The sequence below is a fragment of the Delphinapterus leucas genome, chromosome 1 (assembly GCF_059928025.1).
Source record: "Delphinapterus leucas isolate spDelLeu-1000000601 "Yukka" chromosome 1, BTC_Dleu_Yukka2, whole genome shotgun sequence".
In the NCBI taxonomy this organism is placed as follows: domain Eukaryota; kingdom Metazoa; phylum Chordata; class Mammalia; order Artiodactyla; family Monodontidae; genus Delphinapterus; species Delphinapterus leucas.
The window spans coordinates 153,176,728-153,191,806 of record NC_143129.1 but is presented as its reverse complement, the minus strand read 5'-3'; the positions used below and the strand labels follow the sequence as shown (position 1 = coordinate 153,191,806).

The following is a 15,079-nucleotide window of genomic DNA, read 5'->3' as shown; positions in this document are numbered from 1 at the left end:
GTTTTAATAGATAATATTAATATATTCATCTTTACACCAATGCAGTCATAAAACATAATTAAAAAAGAAATTGTTTGGGCTTCCCTGGTGGCGCAGTGGTTGAGAGTCCGCCTGCCGATGCCGGGGACATGGGTTCGTGCCCCGGTCCAGGAAGATCCCACACGCCGCGGAGCGGCTGGGCCCGTGAGCCATGGCCACTGAGCCTGCGCGTCTGGAGCCTGTGCTCCACAACGGGAGAGGCCACAACAGTGAGAGGCCTGCATACTGCAAAAAAAAAAAAAAAAAAAAGAAATTGTTCTGTAGGAAGGGGCCCACAAAAGTCGTAATGCTGCCCTGGTTATATTAGTAAGGATGCTTTCTACCACAAAATATCAGAAAGCCCACTCTCAATAGCTTCAGCAGTGACAATATTTAATTTCCCTTGTTCAGCATTAGGGTGGCCTCCAGGGATGGCAGGGCACTCATGCCCTCAAGGACAAAGACTTCTTCCAGCTCTCCACTCTGCCATCCCTGCTGTTGGCTCCATTCTCAGCTTGGGAGCACACCAGGTTCAGTAGGTCCAGGACATATCTAGACTTGACAACATTCCCAGGAAGAGAGCCACTGGGAATGTCGCTTCCAGTGATTCTCTCCTAGGAGTGAAAAAACCTTTCCCAGAAGCCCCCCAGCAAGTGTCCTCTTAGTCTCACTGGGTATAACCCCATTCCTAAACCAGTTACTGTCAAGAAGGAAGGAATTTATACGATGGGCTCAGACTGGGGTGCTCATCTGGGGTGCGTCAGAGGTTAGGGAGTCTTCTAGACTCTCTTCTCTAGAAGTCTTCCTCCAGGAGGTGGGACCTGAAGCCAAAAGCAAGGATGAGCTCACCCAGGGAAGAGTGTTCAGAAAGAGAAGCACAGAGGACGTGGGAGCTTCAGCATTTCCATCTACTGAGGGCTAAAGGAGCAAAGGTTGAATCAGTTCCTGCTACAGAGGGGCTTCCTGTCTGATGGAAGAGACACATCATTAAACACAGTTGCAAATGGTCTGGAATGTGAGAGCAGACTGGGTTGGAGGCCCAGCTGTGTGTTAATACGTATGTGACTGGGTAGGTTTCTTAAGCTTTCTGCCTCAGTTTCCTTTTTGTATAGTACCGTACACATAGTAGATATCAAATAAATGCAGCCATCATTGTTTTATTATCATCCACATTATTATATATAGGCAGCAGGAAGCCACTGGAAGGGAATTAACAGGCAGATTTGTGTCTAGGTTAGATGGCTTAGGCAGGTTGTGCTCTGTCCCTGCTCTGGGTTTCCTCTTCACTAGGTCACTGTGAGCAACTCACTGAGTTTCCCTCTGGCTGCCCCCAAGGCTGAATGCCACCAGAACCCTCCAGGCCCCAGCAGCATCTCCATAAAATCTGTGTGTTGGTTTTAGCTGCACTCCTGTGCTTTGGAATTAGGATAAATTACTATCCCTCCTTTCACTCCTGTCTGATTACATTGTTGCCACTCAAAGAAATTAATCAGGTTTATTAAGCATGACCTCTCTTTTGTAAGCCCTGCTCCCAGTCAGCCGATATGTAGTACCTGTCTGCTGCTCTCCTCCTAGTTCAGTTCCAGTTGGAGAGGCCTCAACCCTTCTCAGTGCTCCAGTGGGGGCACCGACAGGCGGCCGAGTGGCCACATCTTTTGTTATTTGCAGAGACTGATGTTCTGGGCTGGATTGGACAAAGACAGGATGCTCTGCTGTAGTGAGCACAAGGCCCTTTGTTGCCATGGCTGTGGAAGAAATAGGAACAAAAGGGATAAACGTTGCATCCAAATATGCTAATAATTAACACTTAACACCATGGATATAAAAAGCATTTAATACTACATTACTATGATCATAATAGCTATTCTTTATTCAGCCCTACTCCATATGGCATCATGGCTTGGTAGTTAAGTACATGTGAACTGGAGCCTGACTGCCTGGGTCCAAATCCTGGCTCTGCTATTTACCAGTGTGGGCAAGTTACTCACGCTCTTTGAGTCTCAGTTTTGTATCTATAAAGCATGGACAATGGAAGTACACAACTCATAGGGTTATGTGAGTTCATATTATGCTTATAAAGCACTTAAACATGACATACCACATAATAAGCACTCAATAAATATTATATTTTTATATACATTGGTCAGCAAATTTAGACCTCAAAACAAACATATGATGTAGACATTATCATTATTATTATTATCCCTATTTATCAACTGAGGAAATCAAGACTCAGAGAGGTTGAGTAACTTTCCCAAGGTTACCCAGCAAGAAAGTAACAGAATCCAATTCTGACTGACCCTAAAGTCTTGTGCTTTCCACTGCACCAGGTCACTGTCTTCCATGAGCTCCTGGCAAGAGGTCCCACATCAATGTGATGGTACAGTATTGGTAACTTTCACAAATTCCTCTTCCCTTTCATCACAGTTGGAACTAGGTATTTTCAGAATGAAGGAAAGAGGAATCCTGTGGACAAGGCAGCTTAAGCAAGGTTTCTCTTCTCTCTGCCCCTGCTTTACGCCCAGATCCTCAGCCTTCCCTAGAGTGTACAAGGCCCAGTTCTCTAGTGGAAGCTGGAAAGCCAGCTAGGGAAGAGCAGAGACATGGCCCAACTCTGGGTAAGACTTGCTTAGGTACCACCCATCTGATGGCTTGGCTGGCAGAGTAGAGCCACAGGGAAGAACCTGGCCATGGGGTGCCAGGCCACACCAGTGCCAGGGGCTGGCAGGTTTGAGGCCAAGATGATCCAGGACAGATCTTGCACCCTAAAAATCTTTGGACATCACCAATAAAATAAAGTAAAACAGCACAGCCCAAAGCACCTTCCTGCCGGAGAACTTAAAATTCTTGAAGGATGCCTGCATTTTGTCTTTTAATGTAAAGGAATCCCAGAGTCTGGCTTATCACACCTCCTGTGGAGCGGATATCTGGCTGCCAGACCAATAAGTGTTCATCAGGGCTCTGACCACTGCACAGCCTAGTCAGGCCTCTGCCCATTCTTCCACACAACCAAAGTCAGGCCTCTGCTCATGCTTCTACACAACCAACTCTTGTTTTGTATTCAAAAGCAGTTCAATTCCTAAACAACCATCTGGGCAAAAATAAAACTCAGCCTTACAAATATTTCTAGGAAAGAGGGGCAGTTGGCTATCTCATTAATTGCAACACTCACTGAGCCTAAACTCTGGGCAAGGCACTGTACTTACCATGACCCTTGTCACATCCCCACCCATCCCCCCACCCCTCACTTATCTCTTGAGTTTATGGCTAGCTCCTGATGGCCCCTCCCCTGTGCCTCTCTCATGTCCAGATGTCCATTTGCAATCAGATAAGGCCTGGTTGGGTTCATCCTGGACTCTGGGAAACATAGCCTTGGCTTCTTGACGAATATACAGCCTGGTGTCAGGATGACAGCCTGTGAAGGGGCCTCCCTGGAGCCCCCAGGCTATGCCCACACCTAGTTCAAGACAGCAGAGACTTCTCTGATGTGGACAGGCAAGCTGTCAATGCTATGTGGATCCCCTACCCCCCACTCAGGCCCTGATCACAGACCCTCTTCCTCAACCCTTTCCACCCACACCTGCCTCTTGCCTCCTACTCACACTCCTGGGGCTCTCAAATAGTGACTAGAGAAGGAAGGAAATGGCCAGGCTAAAGATTCAGTGAAAATAGCTGAAGCTTTGTACTCGGACAGATAAGGGTTTGAATTTCACCATGTTACTTAACAGCTGCGTGACTTGGTCTGGTTACTTGAGTCTGGTCTCGAGTCTCAGTTTTCTAGTCTCTGAAAGGAAAACAATCTTCTGTACTCTTAGGGTTTCTGTGAGGATTAGAAAAGATATGTATAAGTATGTTATGCCCAGCAGCACTGAATAAATGGTAGACATTGTCAGACATAAGTTGGTCTCTTTATATTCCTTTAAAGTATATATACTTTCCCTAAATTCTTACAACCACCAGGCTACAGGGTCAGCCCACCAGTGGTGTTGCTGCAAGGAGCTTGGCTGGGTTGGAGCCAGCTCTGCTGCTGGGCCTAGACCTTAGTCTAGTGCATTGGTGGGGGTTTCAACCCCTCTGTCCATGGTTCAGTGACCAATCCTCCTGATTTGCCTGGGATTGTCCCAGATTTACGACTAAAATTTCCACATCCTGGGAGCACAGGCAGTTCAGTCTTGGGAAAACTGGTATGATCAGTCACCCTATCAAGCCAGCTGACCCACAGCAGATGGAGAACGTGTCAGACCCAGGAAGTAGCTGGGCTTCCCATAACCTTTCCCAGTTTGCTGGATGGATGGGGCCAGGCTGGGCATCAAATCTGCCCTTCCTTCTGGGTTCCCAGCCAAGACCTGGTTAAGTTGAGGCCAAGGGTGACACCCAGAGGTCATGTGAAAAACTGCAGTCTGGTAATCACCCACCTGGCCTTGAGGCCTTCGCTTGTTCATTAGTAAATATTTATTGAGCTCTCAACATGTACCAACCCTTGTGTTAGGCACTGGGCATAAGTCTCAGGGTCTTGGAAGGCATCCTCAAACAAGTTAAATTTATGCTGAGACCTACTTATTGAGAAGGTGTTTGCCAGGTCAAGGCAGGAGGGAAAGAGAGAGTATTCCAGGCCGGAAGGAACAGCAAAGACAAAAACTCTGAGTGGGAAGGAGCATAAAACACTCAAGAAACTAATTACAGTATGAAGGAGGGGGTTGGTAGTGACAACAGTTAGGCTGCCAAGGCCTAATCAGCCAGGGGAGATTTATTTGTCTTTACCCTAAGTGCAATCAGAACTTAGTAAAGGGTTTTAAGCAGGACTGTAACATAATCAGATCTGCATTTTTCAAAGCTCACTCTGGCTACAGGGTGGAGACTGGTTTGGAGAGTAGTAAGTCTAAAGCCAGGGAGGCAATTAGAAGGTCATTGCAGTGTCCAGGTGGTACACAGTGAGGACCTGGACTTGGGTAGTGTGGGGAGATGATGAGAGACGTGATAGTTTGAGAGGCATTATGGAGATAGAATGGGCAGGGACATGGTGATTGACTGGAGGTGAAGGTTGAGGGACAGTGAGGTTCAAAAATGACTTGCAGGTTTCTGGCTAGGACCACTGGACAGCAGTGGAACAGCTGCTGAGAAGGGAGCACCAGAGGAGGAGGATGTTGGGCATGTTGAATCTGAGGTGCCTGTGGGACATGCGTGCACATCAAGATGGCAAATAAGCAGGTGGATAAAGATTAGGAAGAAGGAAATAATGTGGGGGTCATCTGCATGCAGATGGTAACTGAAGCCCTAAGCAGCACCAACATTCACAAGTGGGCAGAGGAAGACCAGGCAAGTACGGTATTATAAAAGCCAGGGCAAGAGTGTTTCAGAAAGGAGAGAGCGGTCAACCTCTCCTTAGATCCTTTTAAAGTGAAGTGGTGGAGAGAAGCCAAGTTAGAGTGAGTTGTGCTGTAAGTAGGAGGTGAAGAGGTGGAGAAAGCAACTGTTGACAACTCTTTCAATAAATGTGGCTAAACTATCAAAGTTATCAGTGCGAGTGTAATTAGGTACAACTTTTTTGAATGGCAATTAGGCAGAATTTATGAAAATTAAAAATACACACAGCCTTTACCCCAACAATTCTACTTCCAAGAAGTTAGCCTACAAATGTACTTCACCCATGCACAAAGACTTAGAGGATATTTACTGTGGCATTTTATAAATAGCTAAAGTGAAATACAATTTGCATACTCAACAGGGGGCTGGTTAAATTAGCTATAAAACAGCCACACAACAGGATATTATATATCTGTTAAAAAGAACATGCTGGGGGTGGTGTTGGTGGGATGAATTGGGAGATTGGGATTGACATATATACATTAATGCATAAAATAGATAACTAATAAGAACCTGCTGTATAAAAAAATAAATTTAAAAAAATAACATGCTAGATTTATATGTATTGAAATGGATGCATCAAGACTGGATGCATCAGGACTTCCCTGGTGGTGCGGTGGCCAAAGCAGGGGACACGGGTTCATGCCCTGGTCCAGGAAGATCCCACATGCCGTGGAGCAACTAAGCCCGTGTGCCACAACTACTGAGCCTGCGCTCTAGAACCCGTGAGCCACAACTACTAAGCCCATGTGCCACAACTACTGAAGCCCACGCGCCTAGAGCCCATGCTCTGCAACAAGACAGGAAACCGCATTGAGAGGCCCACGCACCACAATGAAGAGTGGTCCCTGCTCGCCACAGCTAGAGGGGGCCCACGTGCAGCAACGAAGACCCAATGCAGCCAAAAAAATAAATAAATAAAAAATAAATTAATTTAAAAAAAAAGACTGGATGCATCAAGGAAAAAGGACAGCCATATATGCTTGTATAAATGCATAGAAAATGCTTAAAAAGGATACACAAGAAACTCTTCACAGTGGTTATTTCTGCAGGGTAGTCAGCGAAGGAGAATTTTACTTTTGATTTTATGTTTTTTCATGTTTGGATTTTTAAAATTATTTATTTATTTATTTGGCTGCGCTGGGTCTTAGTTGCAGCACACAGGATCTTCATTGCGGCATGTGGGGTTTTTAGTTGAGACATGTGGGATCTCGTTCCCTGACCAGGGATCAAACCCAGGCCCCCTGCATTGGGAACGTGGAGTCTTAGCCACTGGACCACCAGAGAAGTCCCTATATGTTTGGATATTTATTGCAAGCATGTACAGTGAAATTTTACATAATTTATGTCTTTAAAAACTAATTTTCAATGGGCAGAAGACCTAAATAGACATTTCTCCAAAGAAGACATACAGACGGTCAATAGGCACATGAAAAGACACTCAACATCACTAATTATTAGATAAATGCAAATCAAAATGACAATGAGGTACCACCTCACAATGGTCAAAAATCAAATCATCAAAAAGGCTACAAACAATAAATGCTGGAGAGGGTGTGGGGAAGAGGGAACCCTCCTACACTGTTGGTGGGAATGTAAATTGGTGCAGCCTCTATGGAAAACAGTATGGAGGTTCCTTAAAAAACTAAAAATAGAGCTACCGTATGATCCAGCAGTCCCACTCCTGGGCATATATCCAGAAAAGATGAAAACTCTAATTCAAAAAGATACATGCAAGGAACTCCCTGGCAGTCCAGTGGTTAAGAAAGCACTTTCACTGCCGTGGGCCTGGCTTCAATCCCTGGCTGGGGAACTAAGATCCCACAAGCGGAGAGGTGCCAGCGGTGGGCGGGGAGCTAAGAGAATAAATGCACTATAATGGTTAAGAGACTAAAAACTAAGCCAGATTTGAAATTCCATCCTCTCCATTTACCAGCTGTCTGCCTTGTACAAATTATTTAACTCTTCTTTGCCTCAGTCTCCCCAACTACAAAGTGGACATGATTATAGTATTTTTGTTTAATGAGTTAATGTGTGTTAAGCATAGAAGCCTTTGTTCTTATTACAAATAGCCATTATCCATAATTAAATTAAAAGTAGGGGCAATGCCAAGTGTGTATGTGTGTTCTTAGCAGATAGCAAAGTTCCCCATACGTAGTATGAGTAAAACAAATATTTATTAAATAAATGAAACACTAGAAAGAAAAAAGTACTCGGAAAATCATTTTTTGTTCTCACTTTTTTTTACTTTGTATATGTTAGTTCCATGAAATAAAATGTTAAATTAAAAAAAACGTGGTATATGGGACTTCCCTGGTGGCACAGTGGATAAGACTCCGCACTCCCACTGCAGGGGCCCGGGTTTGATCCCTGGTCAGAGAACTAGATCTCACATGCATGCCGCAACTAAGGAGCCCGCCTGCTGCAACGAAGGAGCCCGCCTGCCGCAACTAAGACCCGGTGTAACCAAATAAATAAATATCTTTTTTTTAAAATGTGGTATGTATATATATATATATATATATACAATGGAATATTAGCCTCAAAAATAATGAAATATTGCCATTTGCAGCAACATGGGTGGACCTAGAGAATATCACACTAAGTGAAGTTAGAGAAGGACAAATATATATCACTTATATGTGGAATCTAAAATATAACACAAATGAATATATATATACAAAACAGAAACAGACTCACAGACATAGAAGACAAACTTATAGTTATCAAAGGGGAAAGGGACGGGGGTCGGGAGGAGAATAAGTCAGGAGTGTGGGATTAACAAACTACTATACATAAAATAAATAAGCAACAAGAATTTACTGTATAGCACAGGGAACTATATTCAATATCTTGTAGCAACCTATGAAGGAAAATAATCTGAAAAATATATATATATATATCACTGAATCACTTTGCTGTACACACGAAACTAGCACAATATTGTAAATCAACTATACTTTAATTTTTAAAAATCCTTATTTTTATAAGTTTGGCTGTGAAGGGTAGGAGAGTTATACAAAAATAGTTGTAGAAGTAAGCAGGATAGAGGGAGGGCTTTTTGGTTTGTTTTTTTTTAAGATGAAAGAGACCTGATGATCTCTCTTAAAAGGGACAGAATGAAGATATATAGGAGAGAGAGGAAAATCAGTAAAGCAAGCTCACTGATGATGTGAGTGTTGGTGAGACCCAGAGCCCTGGTTAGTCTAACCCAGGTGGCACTCTTACTTCACAGTGACAGGGGAGGAGAGGGTGGTATCAGCAGGTCTTCAGAGCGCCTGTAGAGGCCCTGCCCTATGGAAATGAAAATACATCTCTTCCCCAGGAAGCTCCCAATCTAGGGGTTTAATGAGCTGACCCTTGAACAACGTGGTGGGGGGTGGTAGGGTTAGGGGGCCAACCCCTGTGCAGTTGGAAATCCCTGTAAAATCTGCATATAACTTTAGAGTCGGCTCTCCACACCTGCAGTTCCGCATCCTCGGATTCAACGCACCACGAATGATGTACTACTGTAGTATGTATTTACTGAAAAAAAAACCTGCATATGAGTGGACCCGCATGTAAGTTCAAACCCGTGTTATTCAAGGGTCAACTGGGACTTCCCTGGCAGTCCAGTGGTTAAGACTCCACACTCCCACTGCAGGGGATGCGGGTTCGATCCCTGGTCAGGGGAACTAATAAACTGCGTGCTGCACAGTGCGGCCAAAAACTTTTTTTAAAAAAAGGGCCAACTGTACTAATAATTGCCAATCAACTACACTTGCTCTCACCTCCACACCTTTGTATAAGCCATGTCCTCTACCTGGAATACTTCACTCCCAACCTCCGACACATAAAGGTACCCCTCACCTTGTCAATTCCTACTCAAACTTCTGGTCTCAGCTTCTCCTGGGAAGCCTTCCCTAGTCCTCCAGACAATGTTAGAAGCAACAGCCTCTTCACTGGCCTCCCCATTCTGCCCTTGCTACCCTCCATCCTATTATCAACTCAGCAGCCAGGGAGGTTCAATAGAAATGTGGAGTCTGATCCGGTCACCCTTCAGCTTAAAGGTGACCTCCAGTGGCTTCCTATCTTGTTCAGAGTAAAAGCCAAAGTTTGCCTTATGGCTACTATTCCCCCTCCTCCCTATCCTATTCCAGCTGCACTGGACTTTTGCTCCAATACACGAGCCCCATTCCTGCCTCAGGGCCTTTACATTTGTTCCTCTTGCCCCTTCACTTCCTTCAGGAATTAACTCAAAAGTCACCTTCTCGCAATTCTGACATATACTACAACATGGATGAAACTTACAGGCATTATGCTAAGTGAAATAGGCCAGTCACACACACACACACACACACACACACACTGCACGATTTCACTTACATGAGGTACCTAGAGTAGTCAAAATCATAACAGAGACAGAAAATAGAACAGTGGTTGCCAGGGGCGGGGGGAGGGGAGAGTGGCGAGCTATCTAAAGGGTACAGTGTCAGCTGTGGAGGAAGGGTTCAGCATATGGATGAAGTGATGGTTGCGCGACATGAATGTACTTAATACCACTGAACCGTACCTTAAAAATGTAACGTGGTGAATATTATGTGTGTTTTACCACACACACACACACACACACACAAACACACAAAGTCACCTTCTCTGAGGTCTTCCAGGTCACTCCTTATAAAAAGTCAAGGGCTCAAGGAGAAAAACGGAATCACGGGGAGGGAGGGCAAGGGCAAGGCCAGAAAGGAGGGAACATTGAGGTCGCCTCCTGGATGGGGAGGGAGCTCCGGATGGGCGCAGCCAGAAAGGCGGGAGTTTCCGGGAGCGGATTTCAGGGGAAGGAAGGAAGGAGGGAACTTGGGAGGGGCGGGGTGAGGTAAGGAGGGGCGGGGCGGGGTGAGGTAAGGGAGGGGAGGGGAGGGGGAGGGGAGGGGAGGGGAGGGGGAGGGGAGGGGGGAGGGGAGGGGGAGGGGAGGGGGAGGGGAGGGGGAGGGGAGGGGGGAGGGGAGGGGAGGGGAGGGGAGGGGAGGGGGAGGGGAGGGGAGGGGAGGGGAGGGGAGGGGAGGGGAGGGGAGGGGAGGGGAGGGGTGGGCCCTGAAAGGTGCGAGCTTTGGGGCCTCCTTTGCGGCTGGGAGAGGGAGGGCGGAGGAGAGGGGAGAGGGGAGGAGAAGGGGAGAGGAAGGAGCGGGGAGCGGGCGGGGGGTCAGGATTTCTGTAGGGGCCGAGTGTGCCTCGGGTCTGCGAGCTCCGAGAGTTCGACTCCTCCGCCCTCCACAGCCCCCACCTCCACCTCTGCTGACCTTGTCGTTGTAGAAGGCGGATGTATAGGAGAGGCGTCACCACCTAAACTCTCCGACCCGCGCGCGCGCGCCCTCCAGTGGTATTGGCCGGTTCCCTCAGGTCTCGACCTGCGCGCCCACCCTCGTTATCAATAGCTCCAGGAGGAGTGCAACCGCGGCCAGGCTCGGAGGACCTATCTTGGGAAAGTTCCGCAGGGTCCTGATCGCAGGAGGACACCAGTCTGATCCCAGGAGGTCACGGCCAAGACGCCAGCAGGACTGCAGGAAGTAGAGTCTAGTTCTCTAACCCCAACTGGTCTCCAGAGCCGTCTGTGCACTGGGCCAAAGTCAAGCACAGTGCCCTTGCTGGGCAGTGTACCCCAGACAAGGTCACCCTTTTCTTTTTCTTTTTTTTTTTTGCGGTACGCGGGCCTCTCACTGTTGTGGCCTCTCCCATTGCGGAGCACAGGCTCCGGACGCGCAGGATCAGTGGCCATGGCTCACAGGCCCAGCCGCTCCGCGGCATGTGGGATCTTCCCAGACCGAGGCACGAACCTATGTCCCCTCGGCAGGTGGACTCTCAACCACTGCGCCACCAAGGAAGCCCCATCCTTTTCTTTAAGACAACCCCCACTTAGCTTCCAGAAATCTACCCTCCCCCAGGTCAGAAGTGATTTGGTCAGGGGTCCTGTTTCTGTTCCCTCTGTCCATACCTGGAGCCCTTGAGTGGAAATTCCTTCTCCTGGACCAAAGGCCTGGAAGCTGCTCCCTTGGAGCCCCAATAATGATAGCTGGGGCAGAGCATTGTCTTTTCTGTACCAGCCCTCTCAGATCCCTATTCCCAGGGCTCCCTCCCCCAGAATCCACCACCAAAGCCAGAGCCCTCCCAGTGCCTTCCCAGTGCTCAGGACTACGGAGGAGTAGCCCTTTGTATGCCCTGACCCCACAGTCAGGCCCAGGTTCACAGGCTAAAACCTGGATCTTTTGCCAGGCTGCACCATATACTATTTCATTTAATCAAAACAATCCCACGAAGTAGGTACTATTATTATTCCCATTTTTATAGATGACGAAACTAAGATTCAGAAGTTAAGCAATTTGCCCAAAGTTATACAGGTGCTAGTAAGTGTTGGAGGTAGATTTTTAAACCCAGGTCTGTCTGGCTTTTGGAGTCCATGTTCTCCAATTCACTGGAGTGCAGAGTAGCACCAAATACCTTTCACCACTGCTTCAGGTACTGCCTTCCTGGCTGTAGGCCTGAACACCCAGCCAGGTGTTTTTCTAAGCCCTGTCGCCTCATCACATCCTTCTCCCTCCTGCCAATGAAACTCAACAGTAAGTCATCACACCAGGCTGCCTGACAAATGAATCTCTTTTGCATTGCCTCAGACCACAGGCATCCATCCCAACTGTCTCCCCAACCTTATGCTCTATTGCTCCTCTGAGGGTTTGGCTCACATTCCTCACTGAGCTTTTGCTTATGCCATTTGCTCTTCGTGGAATGCCCTTCCAAACCCTTCAAGAGCTACCAGGTGAAGTTCCAGAAGACTCCCAATTTCCTCAATCCAGTGATCTCACACAGTTCTCAGTGGCAAGGCCAGAAATGCCCCCAGAAAGCTCCTCTGGCCTAATACCCAGTCAGGAAGCTGGAAAGAGCAAAGAGGACTTATTCTAGTCCTAATAGAGTCAGGAGGGTGAGAAAGGATGCCTGTGCAGCTGTTCCTTTCAGATCCTGAGCCACTGTTTTTTTCTCCAAATCTTGTTTGGGACAAGGGCATAAAAAATGTTAAGGGAGAAGTGGGGTTGAAAAGGTGCAGCTGAAAGTTTTCCCAAAAGAGAGATGCATTTAGGAGCTATATAAATGGTCTATCTTCCTATAACATAAATTTCTCTGGACCATTTTGGGGAAAAAGTGAAAATCTGTAACTTAAAGCATTTTATTCTATTTTAAGTTTTAAAGGAACATTAGGCAATTAAAAGAAAAATTCTACAAAAATTTTAAGCTAAAACATGAAATTGCTAAGAAATTCCGTGCTTGTAGAGGGAAAATTCGGACTCTTCCCTCGACTAGGGCTGATTCCCTTTGCTCTGAGGTTGGGGCATGAGTGGGAACTCAGTGCCTGGAACCTAGTGAAGGCAGCTATTGTGATCTCCAGGGTCCGGGGATGGGAGGCTCAGTGCCCAAAGGTGTGTGGCCCAGCCAGAGGCCGTGGGAAGGTCAGTGCCCAAGAGTGAGGCCCAGCCAGAAGTCATGGGACGGGTCAGTCCTGTGTCCCCGGTGTACTCTCGGCCACACAGGCTGAGCGAGAGGGTGGAGAGTGGCAGTCACTGGCTCCGCCCCCCTCTCTCGCCCCGCCCCTGTACTGGCTCCGCGTGGTTCTCTAGAGCCGCAGCTCAGACTCGGTGGTCGCCAGGCAACTCCAGTTTGGCGTGCTTCGGCAGAGGGAACTGCAAGCCCCCAAGTGGTCCGTTTGTGGCTTCTCCCCGAAAAAGATCGAGGAACGCGGTCTGCAGGCAAAATTGGACTCCACCGGCTTCTGACGACAAGCCAGGGACTGAGAGTCTCCGAGTCCCGGACAAGTGATTGTCCCCAGGGGAAGGACAGGCCGGGGACGCCATCCAGACCGCCATGGCCGCGCCCGCCCGCCGTCTGTGCCATATCGCTTTCCACGTGCCGGCGGGGCTGCCCCTCGCCCGGGATCTGCAGCGCCTCTTCGGCTTCCAGCCCCTGGCGGTGCGGGAAGCAGACGGCTGGCGGCAGCTGGCTCTGCGGAGCGGCGACGCGGTCTTTTTGGTGAACGAGGGCGCGGGGCCCGCAGAGCCGCTGTACGGCCTGGACCCGCATCATGCGGTGCCCAGTGCCACGAACCTGTGCTTCGACGTGGCGGACGCGGGCGCCGCCGCCCGGGCGCTGGCGGCGCTCGGCTGCAGCGTGCCGGTGCCCCCTGTCAGCATGCGGGATGAGCAGGGCGCCGCCACCTACGCCGTGATCAGCTCGCCGGCCGGCAACCTCAGCCTGACGCTGCTGGACCGCACTGGCTTCCGCGGGCCCTTTCTGCCCGGCTTTAGGCCTGTGCCCTTCGCACCTGGCCCGGGCTGGGTCAGCCACGTGGACCACCTGACCTTGGCCTGCACCCCCAGCAGCTCCCCAAAACTGATGCGCTGGTTCCACGACTGTCTAGGCTTTCACCACCTGCCACTGAGCCCAGGTGAGGATCCGGAGCTGGGCCTGGAGGTGGCAGCAGAGTCTGGGCCCGGGGGGCTGAGGCTCACCGCCCTGCGGGCCCCTACGGGTAGTGCTGTCCCTACCCTCGTGCTGGCCGAGTCCCTGCTGGGGGTCACCCGCCAACAGGACCAGGTGGAGCAGTTCCTGGCCCGGAACGGGGGACCTGGACTGCAGCACGTGGGGTTATACACACCAAATATCATGAAAGCCACTGAGGGTGTGGTAGGGGCGGGGGGTCAGCTCCTGACTCCTCCTGAGGCCTACTACCAGCAGCCAGGCAAGGAGAAGCAGATCCTGGCTGCAGGGCTAGAGCCTAGCCTGCTGGCCCGACAGGGGGTCTTGCTAGATGGTGACAGAGGCAAGTTTCTGCTTCAGGTCTTCACCAAGTCCCTCTTTGCAGAGGACACTTTCTTCCTGGAGCTGATTCAGAGGCAGGGGGCCACTGGATTTGGCCAGGGCAACATTCGGGCCCTGTGGCAGTCCATGCAGGAGCAAGCTGCCAGGGTCCAGGAAGCCTGAGAAGGGCTGAAGCTGGATGTAGCCGCCTGTCCTGGAGCACTGGGGAGTCCAGCACAGGGCCTGCTGGAACTGAGAGACACCCACAGAGGCCTGGAGTGAAAGGCTTTGTCTTTAGGAGCCAGGTGTGGCCTCCATCTCATCATGCCAGAAGTTGAATCTCACAGGGGTCCAAAGAGATGGGACTTTTTTTTAAACTGTGAAACGTTTCTCATATTGTCTATATCTAACATATATGCAAAATGTAAAGAATAAAGGAATTACACAATTAGGAAATAGAACATAACCAATATTTTTGAACCCTCCTTGTGTCCTTCTCTGACCCCATTTCTCTCCACCACACTCCCAATATTATGATTAAAAACCCTCTGCTTTTCTGTATTGTTTCACTGCATATGTAATGTATCCCAAAATAAATGGTTTATTATTTGAGGTAGGAGTCTAAGACAAAACAAATCCTCCTCTGTGATTCCCCTCTCCCTAGGGACCAGCCACTGCAAGTGGGAGGGGCTCAGTCAGAGCTGAGCTCAACCACCTGCTCTAGGGTGATAACACAACTCCAATCAGAGCTGACCAGAGACATGGACTGAGAGTGCTGGATGTCAGCCACTGGCAGGGGCTCCCTGCAGCTGCCTTCTTCTCTTCTGGGGCTGGAGGAGGACAGATCACTCAGGACAGAACACTCCCCTCCTCC

General features: G+C 48.8%; 1 protein-coding gene and 1 long non-coding RNA gene across 3 annotated transcripts; one reads left to right on the top strand and one right to left on the bottom strand.

Annotated features, from left to right (window-relative positions):
* Positions 1-271: 271 nt before the first annotated feature.
* On the bottom strand, positions 272-10,247 carry LOC111175740 (uncharacterized). Of its 2 annotated transcripts, none has more exons than XR_016387429.1 (4): positions 10,013-10,247; positions 3,732-3,838; positions 1,572-1,763; positions 272-985 (listed from the first exon to the last, which is right to left on the bottom strand). It is a non-coding gene; the product is annotated as an uncharacterized LOC111175740 (long non-coding RNA). The 2 variants fall into 2 exon arrangements; XR_016387430.1 differs by having other exon boundaries at positions 3,745-3,838.
* A 2,568-nt stretch (positions 10,248-12,815) lies between these two features.
* On the top strand, positions 12,816-15,060 carry HPDL (4-hydroxyphenylpyruvate dioxygenase like). The gene has a single exon (XM_022575573.3). It carries the CDS (start codon positions 13,273-13,275, stop codon positions 14,386-14,388), a length of 1,116 nt encoding a protein of 371 aa, XP_022431281.1. The 5' UTR covers positions 12,816-13,272; the 3' UTR covers positions 14,389-15,060.
* Positions 15,061-15,079: the final 19 nt, after the last annotated feature.

Excerpts from the sequence above, each read along its gene's own strand:
- HPDL (XM_022575573.3), top strand. The coding sequence starts at position 13,273 with ATGGCCGCGCCCGCCCGCCGTCTGTGCCATATCGCTTTCCACGTGCCG.